Source organism: Haliotis asinina, chromosome 11 (assembly GCF_037392515.1).
Source record: "Haliotis asinina isolate JCU_RB_2024 chromosome 11, JCU_Hal_asi_v2, whole genome shotgun sequence".
NCBI classification, from domain to species: Eukaryota; Metazoa; Mollusca; class Gastropoda; order Lepetellida; family Haliotidae; genus Haliotis; species Haliotis asinina.
This window is the reverse complement of record NC_090290.1, coordinates 24,203,032-24,222,885: the sequence shown is the minus strand read 5'-3', so window position 1 is coordinate 24,222,885 and position 19,854 is coordinate 24,203,032. Positions and strand designations below refer to the sequence as shown.

The 19,854-nt window shown below is 39.4% G+C and overlaps 1 protein-coding gene across 3 annotated transcripts in view; it reads left to right on the top strand.

The window, feature by feature from the left end:
• LOC137255254 (disintegrin and metalloproteinase domain-containing protein 28-like) overlaps positions 1–14,425 on the top strand; it is a 99,007-nt gene extending 84,582 nt beyond the window's left edge. The window contains exons 14-27 of one of the 3 annotated variants that reach the window (XM_067792694.1): positions 637–663; positions 1,611–1,662; positions 2,056–2,161; positions 2,483–2,554; positions 4,837–4,932; positions 5,345–5,425; positions 5,751–5,865; positions 6,451–6,562; positions 7,228–7,344; positions 7,890–8,061; positions 8,666–8,885; positions 9,877–9,973; positions 11,726–11,812; positions 12,732–14,425. In XM_067792694.1, coding sequence (XP_067648795.1) covers positions 637–663; positions 1,611–1,662; positions 2,056–2,161; positions 2,483–2,554; positions 4,837–4,932; positions 5,345–5,425; positions 5,751–5,865; positions 6,451–6,562; positions 7,228–7,344; positions 7,890–8,061; positions 8,666–8,885; positions 9,877–9,973; positions 11,726–11,812; positions 12,732–14,298 — 2,921 coding nt within the window. In that variant the 3' untranslated portion in view covers positions 14,299–14,425. Of the gene's footprint in view, positions 1–636; positions 664–1,610; positions 1,663–2,055; positions 2,162–2,482; positions 2,555–4,836; positions 4,933–5,344; positions 5,426–5,750; positions 5,866–6,450; positions 6,563–7,227; positions 7,345–7,889; positions 8,062–8,665; positions 8,886–9,876; positions 9,974–11,725; positions 11,864–12,731 lie in introns of all 3 variants that reach the window. The other 2 variants (XM_067792692.1, XM_067792693.1) reach the window with 2 other exon arrangements.
• Positions 14,426–19,854: the final 5,429 nt, after the last annotated feature.

The following is a 19,854-nucleotide window of genomic DNA, read 5'->3' as shown; positions in this document are numbered from 1 at the left end:
CCTTTGTGAACAGCACCTGATGTTTCCAACCTAGCTTAATAGCTGCTGATGATCAGGTAGTCATTGTTGTCTTCAATCTGGGGCTGAAAGTGTGGATTTTATATCAGAATAGGATCCCATGCTTGTCACCTGATTGGGATTTTGCATCAGAATAGGATCCAATGCAGGTCACCTGATCGGGATTATACATTAGAATGGGATTCCATACTTGTTACCCAATGGGGATTTCAAGTCGAAATAGGTTCCTATGCTCGTCAGCTGATGACATGCTTGTCACCTGATGGGAATTTTGCTTTAGAACAGGATCCCATGCTTGTCCCCCGATGACATGCTTGTCACCTGATTTGGATTTTATGTTTGAATAGGATCCCATCCTCATCACCTGATGGAATTTTACCTTGGAGTAGGATTCCATGCTCGTCACCTGATTAGGATTTTCCATCAGAATAGGATCCCATGCTTGTCACCTGATGGGGATTTCAATCTTAACCCTACACTACTTACTGTATTGATCCAAAAGGAACACAGCTTATGTTCCCAGCCTCTTGAGAAACCTTTGTCCTGTAATATTTATCAGTCTCACAGTATGATGTATTAAATGTATTAACAATTCTATTTTATCCTTGCGTATCTTAGCCAAGTGGAGAGAAATATACCATGAAGGTACTACACATCACCTGTATGATGCACTACACGTTGTCAACACTTTGTCTGGTCCATGGCTGTCTCATATGCACTGATATATATTTCAAACTGTTCAATTTGTTTTCACACCATATACTGTGTGTGGTTATTATCGACATCTGTGAGAGAAAACATCATTTCTTTTATATTTCATTTGGTTTCATGGCTGTGAATGTTTTTACTCTTGAGTTTGAAGTGCATGTTTTGATTTACAGTGTATGTGCTGTTTGTTGACATGTGGTTTAACGCAAGTTGATAAATGTGTTTTGTTTGGAATGTGAATATTTTGCCGTATATAAAATTGTAACTGTATTTCTTGCTGTGCTTAGAATACCACATTTCCTCGAATAAGTGTGTTGTGGTCTCTGAAAGCTTTGACCAGTAATCAGTGCTTTGTTTGAGAGGAATCATTTTTCCATTAGTACTTGTTTACATTGGATTTAACGTCTTGGTTGGAAAAACTTTAAAAATTAATAGCAAGGCAGTCTAAATATAATAAGTGTATTTACTAGAGGACTTTATTGATTTTCCACATACATATTGGAGGATTATGGTATGTGTCAAGTATTTGATAGTGACTGACCAACTGTGGTATTGCGTTCTGCAAAATCCCTGGATAAAAACCTGACAACCGACTCAAACCTGAGAAACTAACTGATTTAATGATATATCTCCTTTGGAGACGAGGGGAAACAAAACAGGAGGTAATGCCAATAAGGTTCAAACCAAAGAAGATCTAACCTTTGTCACTAACATAGGAACTTTGTAGATAATTATGGTAATGGTGTGGTAGTTTTAACACTCGTGTGATTAGCTGTTGCTGCTTCTGCTGATGTTTGTTTATTTGTGATAACAGCACATTTTGTTCTGGACTCAAAAAGTATTTGGGTGATGATTTTGTAATGGCAGCGTTCCTCATTTTGCAGGTGGTTGTGAATGCAATGACGAGTTTGGATGCATCATGTCTACCCAAGTTCTGTGAGTTGAATGTGACTGAATTAGTTTAGATGTTAATCAATACAATTTCATAAATCTGAAATTAGTCAGTGTTAAATCTGTGCTGTTTTCTGGTATTGTCTAAATTAATGCTCCTCTGCTGGAAATCAATAATTGCTGCCAATGCTTGAAGTTTGATTAAGGGATATAAGGCAAGGTTGTAAATTGTAAGTCTTATGAACAAACAACCCTTTCAAAACCTGAAATTAACCCTCTACAGTGTCCATATCTTGTGAACACATTTACAGAATTTTTGAGGAAATAATGCAAATTTTAATGTCACGTACAAGGCATGATTCTGACTGTAAATTTCTTAATTCTGTCAGTTGGTAATCATTTTACAGTGTAAATAATTCAGTGACTTTCCATCTACAGTGCTGCTGGTGGTCATCACTCCAGAATGTTTTCCAACTGCAGCAAATCTGACCTTGACATTAGCCTCAGTATGGATATCACTTCCTGTTTAGATGGGAAACCTCCGGTATGTCATACATATTGATCATTTGGGAGGACATGAGTCTTGATAATATTACATTAAGTTATCACAAAGAGTTGAGATGTTATCTCATGAGGAATAATCTTTTCTCCGGCCTAACGTAGAAGGTATTTACTGGAGTAGTTTTAGTATTATATAATAATTATTGACTGTTGTATGTGATAATGTAAAGTGCATATTCTTTTATCTTTAAGAATCTATATAAATCCAGTGAGGAAAAACAAGATTTTACTCAACCTACAGACATTTCTTATAATTTTTTTACAGAAAATATCTTGTTCATAAGTAAGCTGTTGTGTTTTCCAGGTGAACTTCCCCCAAACTTGTGGCAACAGCATCGTCGAGAGGGGGGAGGAATGTGACTGTGGGTCAGAGGAGGTGCGCATCCATTTTGCATGTATCACAAAACACATACAATCCATTTGAGTCAAAGTCTCCCCAATGAATTGCACTCCATCTCAAAAACAAATAATTGGAAATGACTCAAACTAATGCCAAAGGCAATAGGAAAAACACATCAACTCTGCAGAATTTTGTTATAATTTTTGTCAACAAAATATAACAGTTGTTCAACAAATCATCATTATTTTCATTCGATACTGCAAGATTTCTGACAAGGATGTAGCAACAGCTTAGGTTACAGAAAGGTAAGCGGGAGGCGCAAGTAAATTTGTCACGTGATGCTTAATGATGCTGATTGAGCAATTGATGTTAAAGCTTTATTTTACAAGGTCTACAATTTCTTCAAGTCTGAAACTGAATGGAGCAGACCATTTTATGCACTAGATAAATTTCTTACATCTTGTGCTGTTTCGGTTCCAGAGCAGCAATTTTAAACATTATTAAACAATGACAAACTCCTTTTTCAAGTATCCAAAATGTTATCAAAATCCACAAAAATTGAAAAACTAACTTGTGCAGAACACAATCTGAAGTTTATATAGCAAGAATAGACACTTATTGTTATGCATATTGCAAAAAGAATGGAAACTCAACATTCCCTCTCAATATCTAAGTATCAACTTTGGAAATTGCTTCATAAGTTCAGATTTCGGTACACCAAAGTTAGTCTGAAGTGAGATGTGTTCTTTGTGAATGATCAGATATTGTGTGAATGAGAAATAATTATTTACGCACCATACGCCAAAAGAGGGAAGAGGGGTTTGATCCTTTTATGTTGATGAGACTTGGGTGAATGCAAGCCACACTGCAAAAACACAAAAGGTTGCTAGCACTGAAGAGGTATGTTACAGAAGACTGCCAGTAAGCAAAGGAGACTCAATAGTGCTTCATGCTGGTTGTAAATCTGTGGGATTCTTACCTGGGTGTTTTCTTGTGTTTAGGGCTAAAGCCACAATCAGCTGAGATTACAACACCAAAATGAATGGACAGGCTTTTATGGAATGGATACAAAAACAACTGGTCCCTGAATTGGCATAAAAGAGCTTAATTGTTATAGACAATGCTCCATATCATAGAGTCCAAGATCAAGTTAGACATGATAACATGGTTAGAAAACAGTAATGTACCATTTCCACATAACACAACAAAACCAGAAGTTTATGAAATCATTAAAATCAACTAAAGAGTACCTGTGTATCTAAAACCACAAGGTGATGTCTTATATTTACCTCCTCATCATTGCGATTTGAACCCGATTGAACTGATCTGACATTGCCCGGAAAATCGCAACATTTAAAATGACAGACATCCAAAGTCAAGCCCACGAATCCAAGGCTAAGATTTCACAAGTCACATAGAAAAAATCAGTTGAGAAAGTTGAAAATGCAGTAGAGCATCAGTACTTTCGTCAAAGCAGTTTACATCAGGTGACTATCAGTCCTGTTATCATTTGAGTGCACTCTGATGAATCTGACCGCAGTGACTCCATGTACGATTCAGAAGCACAGTGTGATAACTGTTGATACCATCCCTTACCGATGAAATCAATATCGCACATGCCTCTTGCTTACCTGGCTGTTAACTGAGCTGTTGCTACACCCATGTCCCAAATCATACAGCATCAAACAAAAGTAATAATAGTTTGTTAAACCATTTATATTTTGTTGATACCATCCCTTACCGATGAAATCAATATCGCACATGCCTCTTGCTTACCTGGCTGTTAACTGAGCTGTTGCTACACCCATGTCACAAATCATACAGCATCAAACAAAAGTAATAGTAGTTTGTTAAACCATTTATATTTTGTTGACAAAAATTATAACAAAATTCTGCAGACTTTGTGTGTTTTTCCTATTTGCTATTTGTGTTAGTTGGAGTCATTTATGATTGTTTGTTTTTGAGTTGGAGTGCAATTCATTGGGGAGATTTTGACTCAAAATGGACTTTACATTAATGGTTGTAAACATAAACAGATGGATTGTTAGGTTTAGGTGCCACTACATGCTTCCACAATTTCTGTAAATTTGGTATTATGAAACAGTACTGATGCTTTCATGGAAAATATATATTGAGTATGAACTGTTAAAATGTACATCGATCAGAATTTTGATAGGTTCATTTATAATGAGATATGGCATGGGACCAGTGCTGACATGTTGTCACCACAATAGGTGGACAGTTGTCACTAGGAAATGGAAAAAGGTTCCAAGAAATGTCCAACTGCTACACAGAACAATGTTCTATTGATGTTCCAGGATTGTCTGAAGAATGACCCCTGCTGTGACCCAGACACATGTCTGCTTCGGTACTGGGCGCAGTGTCGCTCCGGCCCCTGCTGTAGTAACTGTACAGTAAGTAGCCTTTCGTCAGTGTTGCCTCGGCCCCTGCTGTATTACTGCACCGTAAGTAACCTTTGGCCAGTGTTACTTCGGCCCCTGCTGTAATACTGCACTGTAAGTAACCCTTGGCCAGTGTTGATCCGGCCCCTGCTGTAATACTGCACTGTAAGTAACCCATGGCCAGTGTTGCTCCGGCCCCTGCTGTAGTACTGCACTGTAAATAACCCATGGCCAGTGTTACTCTGGCCCCTGCTGTAGTAACTGTACAGGAAATAACCCATGGCCAGTGTTACTCTGGCCCCTGCTGTAGCAACTGTACAGGAAATAACCCATGGCCAGTGTTACTCTGGCCCCTGCTGTAGTAACTGTACAGTAAATAACCCTTGGGCAGTGTTGAAGTACCCACATGTGTTCTTTTTTGCAGGTCTTGCCCAGGACACACATGTGTCGAGACCGGCAGACGGAGTGTGATGTGCCAGAGTTTTGTGATGGGGAAAGAGGAGAGGTAATGAAATCTTTACAGCTTGCATTTCTGTGTGTGACTGCACAGGGGTTGGTTCCCCAGGAGCCCCTGCTTGTCATGAACATGGGCTATCATGGATAGGTGATTACTGAGAGTGATGGATTGTCACCCACTGACTGGATCTTACCAGACTCCTGTTTTATGCTTTTGGGTAGGAATATAGCAGACTTGTGTCTATGTTAGATATGTAATTGGTACAAACAGGCAGATAGGTGTACATGGATATATGTTAAGTTCTTGTGAGGGTGCATAATTACAACAGTGAATAAATACCAGGTGGTTAAATTCAACATTTATGACTTTGCAGTGCCCCTCCAACAACTATGTTCAAGATGGCCACCCATGCAAGAATGGAACAGGCTACTGTGTGGCCGGCATCTGCCCTTCACTTCAGCAGCAGTGCCAGACCATCTGGGGACAAGGTAGACATTGATGCATACATCTACTGGAATGTCCAGTGCCCCAGAACGTCCAAGTTTCAAGTCCTTCATGCGACTGCTGACATTGTTTAGTCACACTTAGAAACAACAAAGAACTCAATATCTTGTTACTGTTAAACCTTATTGGAGCAATGTTTGTTTCATTATCATAGAATTATAAATTCACATGCATCTGCAACAAAATTATTACGTATTTGTTTAAATGTTGTGAGAAAAATATGTCAAGTTATTCTGAGAATACCAAAGCAAAAAATGCATTTGGTGTGTTTTGTCTTAGGTGTTCAGTATTCAAACCGAAAACATGTACTGATTGGATCCTGCCTTTCTCAAAAGGTTTCAACTTCCTGATTTATTTTGCCACATTTCAGAAGGTATCACTTAATAACAAAGTTAACTCTGTATAAAATAGACAAAGCAGCTGAAAAATTCCTCAAACAGGGTGGAGAGCAAACAGATGCATAAACACTGTTGTTGTTGTTGTTTGAAGTTTAAAGCAAAACCTGTGAAGTAGTATTACCAAGCTGAATATTAGGAGGGTTGTAAAGGGAATGATGTCTCCTCTTGCAGGCGCTAAAGGGGGTGATGACCAGTGCTTTGAGAGATTCAACCCAACTGGAAACTTCAATGGCCATTGTGGCAAGGACGTTACCACTGGCAACTATGCAAAGTGTTCATCTGAGTAAGATATGGTGCTTCCAATATGCTGTGAAGATAACAGAAAAATAATAATCTGTGGATGATTCTTCTAGCTGTATGCTCACTTGTTTACTGAATACTGAAAATGTGATCAGATGAACTGATTATCAAGTCAAATAGTAAGACATGCTTCAGTCTCATTATTTTAGTTTAAAAATGTTTTGACATGTTTGTGCAAATTATATGCATAATTTGAAAAGATTTTTTAGAAAAAGTGATAAAAAAACTTTCTGTTAGCAGTTTATAGGTTTTCAGTTGGAATAGTTACTTTCCCTTGACTTGGCAAAGAAATATAAAGATTTGGTTGCCATAATAGTTGCTGAGTTTAATTAATAGCTGTGACTTATCTTGCATTGATGCCATGGATCATTTTCAGAGTATCCCCCTCTGTTTTGTCGTTTGGTCAAGGCCGAAATCCTGGCTTGCTTTCTTTTCACAAATAGTTGTAGCTTTCAAAATATCCAAACATTCTCTTATATTACATATTGACTACTAACAGTCATAGCGGTTACAAGGTCACCATGACCTGTAATGCAGCTGCTATGTTGTATAAACCTTTATGCACCCTCATGATTACTCCTCAGTCAACTCTTATACCAGCTACATGGAGTAGTTTCCCTTCATATGAATTTTCTACCCTAATTACAGGGACATCTTGTGTGGTCTTCTCCACTGTGATGGTGGAAACAAGGAGCCTTTGTTTGGGTCAGATAAAGGATTTTCCAAAACAACAGTCAACTCTAAAGGCATTGAATATGAGTGCAAGTAAGTCAACATGCACAAATATACTCCTTCAGTTTAGAAGATGTATGGATAGGCTGAAATACAGAGAAATTCATACTGGTACTGACAGGTTAAGAGTATCTGTTCAGCCATATGCAACCATCTTGAAGTGAGGCATGGATCATTGTCTGTGATAGTAAACCATAATTTCTATGGAAATATCATGGTCCCTGTTTTAAAAATGAGGAATACCCTTGACAGTGACACGAAAAAACATTCATTCGCATGAACTCTACTGATAACTTTTATTACCATCTAGAAAAGTTGTTTCATTTCTAGGACAAGTCTTGACCTGAATATTAACTACTGGTGTGTCTTGATGTTGCACCTTCCTCCGGTATTGGGGGTATTGAGGTAGCGTATCGGTTAAAGCATTCACACATCCACACTTCACACTAAAGATCCAGGTTCAATTCCTCACATGGGAACAAAGTGTGGAGCCCACTTTCTGGTGTCCGTCTCCAGGATATTGCTGGAATATTGCTAAAAGCAATGTAAGAGTAACCCTGACTCTGTCACTCCTCCAGGATTGTGCACGGCCCAACCATGATGGACATGCCGCATATGGGCCTTGTGCAGGATGGCACCAAGTGTGGGGAGGGCAAGGTGTGCCACAACGCAAAGTGTGAGCGCATCAAACATCCCCCTCCTCTCGGGTGCCCAGGAACATCTCGCGCTGTCATCTGCTCTGGACACGGGGTCAGTGGAACATGCCTTTCCTGTTGATTGTTGGTTTGAAGAGACAACGTTGTTTGAGATTCTGATATTTGGCTTCTCATTTTCCTTCATGTCATGAAAGTGGTATAAATATGTGACTTTTGACATACCTCTTAGGTAACACTGATACTATTGAATTACTGTTCTAATTGATAAAGCAACCCAGTCAATAAATTTCAATTGTGATTATTTTCTAAGTCTTTTAGTAATAATAGAAATGTTCATTCCTACTCAGTAATGTTTTGTAGATGATGAGACCATGCTTACATGGAAGTTATCCTATGATGGTCAAACTATGATAATATTGTAATGCACCTGGGTAGCCTTGTTTGTAGGTTTACAGATAAATTCATAAATGTTAGTTAAATATTGGTAACCTCAAACAAATTGCAAACAAGTTACACCAATAGAAAAAAATAAACTTTACAGTGTTTTCCTACATTAATCAGTTGTATCTCTACTATTGCAGCAATTATAATTATCAAGGAATACTTGGTTATGGTCACTAATTAATCACTCCAGTGTTTCAATAAATTTCAACTCCCCTGCATGATAATGATGTAATGATTGGAACTTCCTGTCCCAGGTGTGTACCCGAGATGACACCTGCTACTGTGACAGTGGATGGGGAGGATATGACTGCATGATTAAACTCAATATTACCATGACTGTCACTGTGCCAGTTACAACCAGCAGCCTGGTGTCATCTGCCACTACAAAAGGAATCCAAGTTATCCCCCTTAACCCGGCAGAGAACAGGCTTCCCACTACTCCAGCTGATCCGTCTGCTGCTCCAGTACTCAAAGGTAAGTCAGTCAGCTGACCCGTCTCCAGTACTCAAAGCTGAGTCAGTCAGCTGACCCGTCTGCTGCTCAAGTACTCAAAGGTAAGTCAGTCAGCTGACCCGTCTGCTGCTCCAGTACTCAAAGGTAAGTCAATCAGCTGACCCGCCTCCAGTACACAAAGGTAAGTCAGTCAGCTGACCCGTCTGCTGCTCCAGTACTCAAAGGTAAGTCAATCAGTTGACCCGTCTGCTGCTCCAGTACTCAAAGGTAAGTCAGTCAGTTGACCCGTCTGCTACTCCAGTACTCAAAGCTGAGTCAGTCAGCTGACCCGTCTGCTGCTCCAGTACTCAAAGGTATGTCAGTCAGCTGGGCAGATGTGTTTGGTGCTTGTCAGATGGAAAATTACCCTTCACATTTTCAACAATTGCCACTTTCTTAAGAATAAAGTCAAACTTTCCTATAAAAAATATCCTAGTGCAGTGATTCAGTGCAGTGTGCAAAGTAGCAACTGACCTGCTACCATGTGGCTGGTTCAGATCCAGTTGGACCAGTTAATCTCCATAGTAACTGGCTCGGCTGGCTAGTGAATTTTCATGAGGTCATTTTGTACATATATCACTCTCTCTGACTTGTTAAGTTTAAACACACATTAAAATCATGCACGGTTATGGCTTGATAACAGTGTTCATCATATTAACAGTTTAATGATGAATTCTGTGCCTATATTCAAATTTTGGCCTAGTGAATTATTTTTGGGGTTAGTAACTTTCAGACGTAACTAGCGTGAGTGGCTATTAAAATTTGGAAACTATTTTCACACTGATTCAATGTGACTATGAAGCAACAACATTTATGAAACATTTCTTTGAGTACCCTCACAGATGAGATGAGCCAAACAAAACTTTTGTTACAACAGCTCCATGACTATTACATATTGGTGAAAGAAGCATGGAGTATTTGAGTACATTTTCAGTGTGCATGGATTCACAGGTGAAGTGTTTTGTATTGACAGAGATGGATGGTCTAAGTACTATGTGGCTGATCATCATCCTGGCGTCTGTGGTTGGCGGTCTGGTCCTTGTCCTCAGTCTCACACTCTTTTGCTACAGGTATGTTGTTCTCCTTCTGCTGTGGGTATGTTGTTCACCTGCTACAGGTATCATGCTTACCTTCTGATTCAAGAATGGTGTTTGCCTCCTGCTTCAAGTACAGTGATCATATTCAGCTACAAGCAAGGTGTTTCTTCTATATAGAAGGGCATTCATGAGCATCAGACAAGGTGTCCACATTCTACTATAGTTGGGGTGTTCACCTTCTGCATGAAGCAAATCAGTCATATTCTGCTGCAGGTAGTGTGTGGACCTGTATCTTGAAGGGTGTTCACATTCTGCTACATGTAAGGTGGTGTCCTGCGTCTGGCAGGATGTTCACATTCTGCTAAAGGTAGGGTCCTCACTTACAACAGGCAGGGTGTCCACATTCTGCTAAAGTAAGGTGCTCACCTACAACAGGCAGGGTGTTCACATTCTGCTAAAGGTAGGGTCCTCACCTACAACAGGCAGGGTGTTCACATTCTGCTAAAGTAAGGTGCTCACCTACAACAGGCAGGGTGTTCACATTCTGCTAAAGGTAGGGTCCTCACCTACAACAGGCAGGGTGTTCACATTCTGCTAAAGTAAGGTGCTCACCTACAACAGGCAGGGTGTTCACATTCTGCTAAAGGTAGGGTCCTCACCTACAACAGGCAGGGTGTTCACATTCTGCTAAAGTAAGGTCCTCACCTACAACAGGCAGGGTGTTCACATTCTGCTAAAGTAAGGTGCTCACCTACAACAGGCAGGGTGTTCACATTCTGCTAAAGGTAGGGTCCTCACCTACAACAGGCAGGGTGTTCACATTCTGCTAAAGGTAGGGTCCTCACCTACAACAGGCAGGGTGTTCACATTCTGCTAAAGTAAGGTGCTCACCTACAACAGGCAGGGTGTTCACATTCTGCTAAAGGTAGGGTGCTCACCTACAACAGGCAGGGTGTTCACATTCTGCTAAAGGTAGGGTCCTCACCTACAACAGGCAGGGTGTTCACATTCTGCTAAAGGTAGGGTGCTCACCTACAAGAGGCAGGGTGTTCACATTCTGCTAAAGGTAGGGTCCTCACCTACAACAGGCAGGGTGTCCACATTCTGCTAAAGTAAGGTGCTCACCTACAACAGGCAGGGTGTTCACATTCTGCTAAAGGTAGGGTCCTCACCTACAACAGGCAGGGTGTTCACATTCTGCTAAAGTAAGGTGCTCACCTACAACAGGCAGGGTGTTCACATTCTGCTAAAGGTAGGGTCCTCACCTACAACAGGCAGGGTGTTCACATTCTGCTAAAGGTAGGGTGCTCACCTACAACAGGCAGGGTGTTCACATTCTTCCACAGGTAGGGTTTTCACCTTCTACGTCAGTCAAGGTGTTCACATTCTGCTAAAGGTAGGGTGCTCACCTACAACAGGCAGGGTGTCCACATTCTGCCAAAGGTAGGGTGCTCACCTACAACAGGCAGGGTGTTCACATTCTGCTAAAGGTAGGATGCTCACCTACAACAGGCAGGGTGTTCACATTCTTCTACAGGTAGGGTTTTCACCTTCTACGTCAGTCAAGGTGTTCACATTCTGATACAGGTGTGATGTCCTTTTCATCTTTCTTGTATGGTGTGTACCTTGTGCTATATATATGAGTTTTTCTTTCTGAGAATATGGTGTTCACCTTCTGCAACTGTTTTGTAGAATAATATGACATTGTTCATGACAAAAACTCCTGAAACAATGAGAAAAGTTCAATCTCTTGGATATAATGTATTTGTTTTTTTTCATCTTCAGACGCCGCACCCCGAGCAAGCTGCAGTCAGCAGTAACCAAGGGGTTGCTTGGTAGCAAAGATGGTGGCATGGATAAGAAGAAGGCTGGGTTTGTGAATGCCAAATATATTGGCTTGGGTGGTGTGCTTCCCTCGTACAGGTAACTAGTGGTGCCACCTGTACGAGACATAACGCTTGTGTGTAGACCTAACACATCAACATCTAACAATCAAAATAATGCTTACAGATAGACCTAACACATCTACATGTAACAGTCACCCTGTTGATAGACAGGCCATCATCATTTAGCTGGAATACTGCTGATTGTGGCCTTAAATATAAATCAGCAACATAGATTCCCTGTTTGTGTGATAGTAGGACTATTGGTAGTGTAGTACAGCAGAGTATTAACCAGGAGTGATGGAACATCTGTTGAATGAGTGGAAGACAGGTTTGGTTCCCTGTACAAGTCCCACATAAAGTCATATCAAGGTGGTCCTGGTTGTCACCAAGATTACTATCTATGTGACAGGAGTGGATGGATTCACTGAGTATATCCACATGCGACAAGACACAGTGCGACTGGTGCCTCTGATCATGCATTTTATCCCACTGCTGCTAACACCTGTAGCTTCTAGCTAACACGCTTCAATAATCTTCCTCTCAAAGTGAGCACCAATAACCTTGTAGTTCTATTATGATAAAAAATAGTGTCAAGTATTTCATACGTGTAATTGTATCACAATTCAGGTGTGTATGATCAAGTGGCATGTGTCATTATTGCCATGGCTGGTTTAGTTGGTGTTGTATTTCCAGTGTTTTGAATTTATCTCTGTTCATCAGTTATTGACTTTAGGCTTGACTAAGATCTGAAATGATGCCATTCATTTTAAGTTTTGAAAAATCAGTAGTTTGTAGTTAGTATTGTGACCAGTAGTTTGCTGCAACTGTCAAATAACTAAGATTCATTTATGGAACATAGCACTAAACCTAACAGATATCGTTTGAACTGTGATTTCTATTTCCAGACCTGATGCTCTGTTTGGGAAGAAGAAGAAGCGCATGTCAAGTGAAGATGAGAGTGACATCGGAGAGTTACCTCCCCCTCCCATAATCATATCTGACCCTAACAGTGCCCGCCCTGAGAAGGGAATCCTGAAAAACTCCATGATGAGATTGACAGGGGAGGATAACCGTAGAAGCAGTGACTCAAATGGAGATCAAGAGAGTGTGGGGCCTTACATGTATGATGAGGATGATGATTTAGAAGCTGAAGAAATCCGCGAAATTCTCGGAGAGGATGATTTTGAGCAGAGTCTTGATGCTCTAGATCAGTTACCAGAATCATCAAGTTTTGACTTTGTGTTACCCCAGCCCCCTCATCCCAGCTTTGGGATGCCCTGCCTTCACCCCTCTCCCCCTCCCCCACGAAGACTGGGGCGGTTAGATCTGCCACTGTCAACAGACTATCAACACCAGCCTCTGTTGTGGAAGGGAACTGGTTATCCCATTTCTCCACCTCGATCAAAAATTGTGCGTTTGAGAAATCTCGATGAGCTGATTCGCCAGATTGATAAAAATACTATAGACTTGTCACCATCACCAGATGAACCCCCTGTTCAGATATCACCATCGACATGTACATCAGAGGATGTACGCAGTAGTGAGACTGAGGCTGAGAGACATTATCACAGTGCACACTCTCAGTCTGACCACAGTCCCACCTCCTTCACCAGTTCAAGCACACGAGACACAGCGCGGCCAATTCTTGGCAACCTCAGCCAATATCTGCTGAAACGTAATGACTTTAATACTGTTGACCATCAGACAGGAGATGACAATGAACTTCAGCCTCATCAGATTGACATCCCCCCTCCTATGAACCCACTCAATCTGAGAAATATTTTCAACATTGGGCAGCCCCCATTAAACAGAGACAATGAGACTCCTCTAGGAAGTCAGACTGGAGAGAACAGTTCTTTAAATGGCACTTCAAATTCTCGTAACGGATATGAGAAGAGCTCGGGATATGGCAGTGAGCATGATGCTGAGAGATTCAGCATTGAGGACATATCACGATCACAGTCACGGTCCCAGTCAGCCTCCCCACCTTCTTATAGTGCTGTTATAAGAACTGGTCCAAACCAGATAAAGCTGGTTCCTGCTGGACATCGTGTGGTTGATGGCAACCATCAAGACCTTCACAAAATACTTGATGGACTACCACGAATTGATGCAGGCACATTTGAACGAAGTCCTATTCAAACCAGCAGCGCCAACACGCCTTCCACTGGGCCAATACCTGCTTCAAAAGTCCTGCGAGAACAAGTAGATGTGGCAAGCACCCCATCAACAGGTCCAATCCCTGTGTCGAGAACTCTACGTGATTACGCTCTTGAGAACGGCAACAAGCCATGCATAGATAGAAGTCTGGAAGAAATACCTCAGGACTTCTCCGTAGACATGAAGAACATGAAGAAACATCACAGAAAGTCGCTGATCAAGTCCAAACGTCCTGTAAGTCTCAGCGTTAGCAAACACAGTTCTGACTCCAGCAGTCAGGAAACAGTTAACGAAGGAGTCAAGGTGGCATAATATCAGAATGCCCACTTTGTTGACTAGTTTAGAACAAATACTCACTGACTTTTGCCTTGTTGTAGAGATATATGTTGAAAGGTCAAGTTCATGTAGTTTTTTGATAAAATTCTTCAGTGGTTGTTAACCTGCCATGGGTTGTTCAATGGCTGCTGTTTCTTGGTATAGCTCCTGAAGAGATCATCTACGGAGGGCAGCGCGAGTAGGGACTGTGAGTTCTAGCATTGACACTCACAATCCTGCTGTTGGTATTAAAGGATGTTCCAGTTACAAAAAATATCCTCAGATGTTTTTGACCTGTATGATGAACAGGAGTAAAGATGGCTCAACTTTTGGAGATTGGGATCAGAATTGATCTTCAGTCGTAAAAGGCAACCAACGTGATTGGATGGTAAGACTGGATGCTCGTGCTGTTGATTTTCTGGTCCAGACTTGATTATTTAGAGACCATCATCATATAGCTGAAATATTGCTGAATGTGGCATAAAAATTAACTTGCTCACTCACTCACTCACTCATGTGCACAGTCCCACGCCTTCTTGATCAGGATTCTTGGTACACTGACATCATACCCATGTTCACAGGTTTTGCTGAAATGGGGAATGAATAAGGAAAGCAGCACTTGTGGTTTTCCTGTTTCGTTTAGCTGTTGTGGGTTCAAACAGTGATTAGTGCCAGAGACCGACCATCTCAGCTTTCATCCCTTGTGAACTCTATGACTATAATGCTGAGATTCTCTTCAAGCTGACATAAACCAAACACACTCACTAATTTGTGAACCTTTACCTCAAATGCAACATGTCAAGATGTGTCTATTTTGATATGTGTGTGAGAAAGCCACCCATGTTCCACCTTATAATATGGCGTTTGAAACAAAATAAGATTGGTGTGAAATATATTCATCAAATCAGTAATTTCTTGTTTGTAAAACAACTGTTCAGACAGTAGTAAGTTTGTTCAAATCCAGGCATTATAGGAAAGTTCATTGCACAGTGGAAAGCACTGACTAGTGACTAGCTGAACAAATGTGTTGTCTGAGGAACTGGTTACTGAAGAAGGCAAGGGAGACCACTCTCATCTCACTATATGTTAGTGGCGTGAACATCAGAGGAGTGGGTGCCATGGAGCTCAAATGTGTTATAAGTGGAAATGATATGTTTAGTTGAATATTGTTATGTCCAAAATGTATTTCATATCATTAAATTTTATGCTATCAACAGCTTTATTATGAATTCAAGATTGAAATATCTCTGAATTTGTTGACCAAGCATATGCCAAAAGACCAAGATTTGATTCAGGTGATTCATGCATTTGGCATTTTTCTCTTTCAGAAAGATTGTTATTCTCAATTGCAGATATTGCCGACAGTTGTGAATCTTTGTTTTGGTTGTACAGGGTCTAAATTCTTCGAAATGAATACTTATATTGAATATTGATTATCAAATGTATTAAATATTTTGACAAATTTAGAAAATATTTAGAGTGTGAATTGTCTTCACCAATCCTAATCTGTATACAGTGTTTTTTATCATGTCTTTTTTACTATACATTATATTTTACAGGTACCCAGAATGTCTCATTTTAGAAAATAATTACCCATCAATACGCATGATTATTTTGTATATTTTTCAAGGCTGTTTATTAATTAATTACATACAAAGGAGCAAATGAAGCACCATAATTTTGCTGCCAATAGCCAATGACCCAATTCATGAACATTGTTATAGTTTTGGGTACAGAAATAATACTGACACAAATATATGTAGAAGTCATTTTGAATTTGAACTCGACCTGAAACACACCATACAATTTTCAACATCTATATTTTATGGTGAAAAAACACAAGTTATGATAAATCTCCAAACCAGTAATCCCTGAAATTAGCTACACCAATGTGACATTAATTATTATTTTATTCTGATCATGTTGTAAGACTTTCCATGATGGAAGTGTGAGATCGGTGTAGATTGTTATCGTCTGTTCACCCCATTAGATTTGGTCACCTTTCATATCCTGTGATTACATTGTGTGTCGACATGATAGCAGAGTAACTTGATTTACACTTTTTTTTCATATTACACCAAACAGCATTATTTATTGATTTATTAAGACTAGATAGCTGTTACGTCTGCTGGTGCAGGATGAAATTATTTGACATATTAGTTAGAAATTAGTTTGTGACAGTATTACTGAACTATTTTGTTGAATTTGATAGTAGCAATGATAGGTAAGGATAAAATGTATGGACAAGCATCTTTTTGTATTGACGTTGAAACCTACACCAACACATCACTCTTAAGTTTAATATTGAAGTTGTTATTCCATGGACACTTGGAACCGAATCTTCAGTGAAATCAACACTTTTCAGTTTTTTTTATGTAAGTTACAAGATGAAAACATTTGTATATGAAAGTACATTTGTTTCATATTTTGATTTTATATATATAGAATATCACTACACCAAGTGCTTGTGAATTAACGTTGTCCTTGTGAATGATTGACATGAAATAGAGTAGTGTACATTTCACTCCCAGTCAATATACATCATAATGCCTTGCTGTATAAACCATTTCGTGTTGTGAGTTGCCAAGTGTTGTGACTTTCCTCTACCAGATTATTGACAATAGCGAACTGTGTAGCTGCTACCCGTCTCTGTGAATGACCTTTTTGTATGTGTCACTGATTTAAGCAACCAGCTTCCATGCCATATTATGTGTGTGTATAGTGCGGTTTAGGTTTATGAACTAGTTTGCCAAGTATCAAGTAAAGATTTTCCTAAAACTGATCATGTTCAGCATGAAGTATTAATATTTCTGTGTTTGGTGTCAAGTTCATGATCACCATCAATAACGATTACACAGACAACATATTTTGTAGTTTTCAAGTAGCTGAAAGAGCTTCTTTGGTGAATTAGGAACTTGAGATGTGTGAAAACATGTAAGTGTATCAATCTAGTCATTGTGATTATTGTTGTTGGGAGCACAAGGAGACTATATGCAATATCACCTTATGTCACATTGTCCACACATGGGAAATTCAGTTTGGTGAATAATCATCAAGGTTGTATTTTTCAGCTTCATGTAGCTGCTAAAACAGGGTTTCATAAAGAAAGGTTTGAGACAATTATACCACATGTGGTTGGATTCCCTACATTGTACAATTTGTGAAGCCCCTTTCTGGTGTCTTCCACCATGATATTGCTGGAATATTGCAAAAAGCATGAAAAAACATACTCACTACAATTAAACTATGATCTAGTGAATAAACAAGACTTTAAATAATTATTTTTTCAAAATAACGCCTTTTGAAGTACTTTAAATGACAGTGTGTACAGTAATTCTCCATAGTGTTTGTGTAAAATGGAATTCTAATTACCAGCAGTAATGGTGGTATATTAATTCTTTAAATCTATTTGTGATGTCAGGAGCACCACTGGAAAATGTGTGTGAATATTTGAGTCAAACAATGTAAGTCTTCACTGTACTGAATTTCTGTGGACAACACCAAAGAAAGCTGGCTTCCATTCATTCTCATGCCATTGCTGGTTTGCATCATATCATCAATTCAATAACAGCCTCAATGTTCACTGCAATTTTGTACTCTGTGAGGAATTATTGTTCATGACAGAAAATCTACATTATACCTTCATAACAAATTGTGCTGATCAGGATGGTGTTGAAGTTGAGATTATTTATGTCAATGAGGTTTAACTATGAAGAATTATGCAAGCAATGAATAAAAGCAGTTTATGACTAGGTAGATTTAGTTAATCAGCTACTGAGGCTTTTAACACTAGAAACTGCCACCAAGTTATATACTGTCACTAATGTGGTCTTGGCACTATAGGGGTGCTTAATTAACCTAATGGTTTAAGTGTTCACTCATCATGCCAAAGACCAGAGTTTGATTCCCCACATGGGTGCAATGTGTAAAGTCCATTTTTGGCATCCCCTACCATGATATTGCTGGAATATTGCTAGAAGCGGTGTAAAACAACTCACTCGCTCACTCACTTTCTTTTGTGCTAAGACATCGTTAGTGACAATATATACCTTGGTGGCAGTTACTAGCGTCACAGGCCCCTGTGGCCATAGTTAGATTTTGAGCTTGACAAGTTTTATTAATATTTGGAGTTATTGTTGTACAGGAGATGACAGTTTTACTCTGTGGTGAATTGTGCAATATGTACATGCTGAAATGAATTGCTTTTATTATTTCATATTGTTTTATTGTACATTTTTGCCTTTTATACATAAGTTATGGGACACAGGTTGTCATTGTGTTTATATCAGTTTCTGGCTTATAAGCATTGTATAGTATAATTATAAAGTATTGTTTGTGATGTTCACAAGCTTTGGCCAGCAGTCTTGCTTTGAATGTACAGTAAAAGATTGAAGAAATCGATGTATATGTTGATTGTAGTCTTATTTATGTTGGTTTGCTGTTGATGCAAGTATATGGTTTGTCCATGTATTTGTTGGCATGTTTTGCGAAGTAGTCCCATATACTGTAGGTGTTGAAGCAGAAGTGTCAAGACAAGGATGTTGTGTCAGATGTTGATGGTTTCAACAAATTTTCTGTTATTTATCTCATGATTAATACTGTATTAATCTATCATCTCAGAAGTTGAATTGATAATACCAGTTGAAGAATCTCTGAGGTGCTCTATGGAAGCTATGCTACTCAGTGAAGTATGAGGAATAGAACGTAGTGACTGGGACATAAGGAGTTATTGTTCTGAAAATATAGAGAGGGATCTCAAGTGTTGTAAATATAAATGAAGTAGAAAAGGCCATGTTTATTTTCCAAGCTAGCTGAAAAATCTACTCAGAAAAGCATGCAAATTAGGTCAGCTGTAATCAAATCTGACAGTAGCATTTACAACTTAATTATATCATTTGAGTGCATTAGATGTTTCATAGCTTTTTCACAACCACTTCATCAAATCAGTGTAAATATTTGCAAAGTAATTGCATCAACATTGATATCATCCGTCAGTGTAAACTGGAATTGTGTTACAGGGGAGGTAACTCCATTTTGGCTTATGTATTGAGGGCTTCCCTGTATTGTGGAGTATTTTGTCTGAATCTCGCTTTTGTAGTAACTGCCTTTTACACCGCAATATGATCTGACATTTTTTGTTGTCCCCACAGGGCTTCTTGAATAAAATCAATTAGAAGCTTATCGTCCTCTTGTGTCCTTTATGACATTGCGACATTGAAGAGACTGGGCCCGAGAAGACACTGATTAGATTTGATCTTCAGTTAACCCATCCTTGTCATGACGCGACTAATGGGATTGGGTGGATAGGCTTGATGACTTTGTTGACACATGTCATCATGTCTTAATGCTCTTGCTGTTCATCACTGGACTGTCTGGTTCAGACTCAATTGTTTACAGAGCACAGTCATATCGTTGGAATATTACTGTGTGCAGTGTAAAACTCAACTCATTCACTCACATAAAGAGAGAGGGAGACACCAGCAATACAAGAAGCATACTTTGATGATTGACGATCTTAAATGTTGCTCACAGTTTTCAGAAATTACACGTATA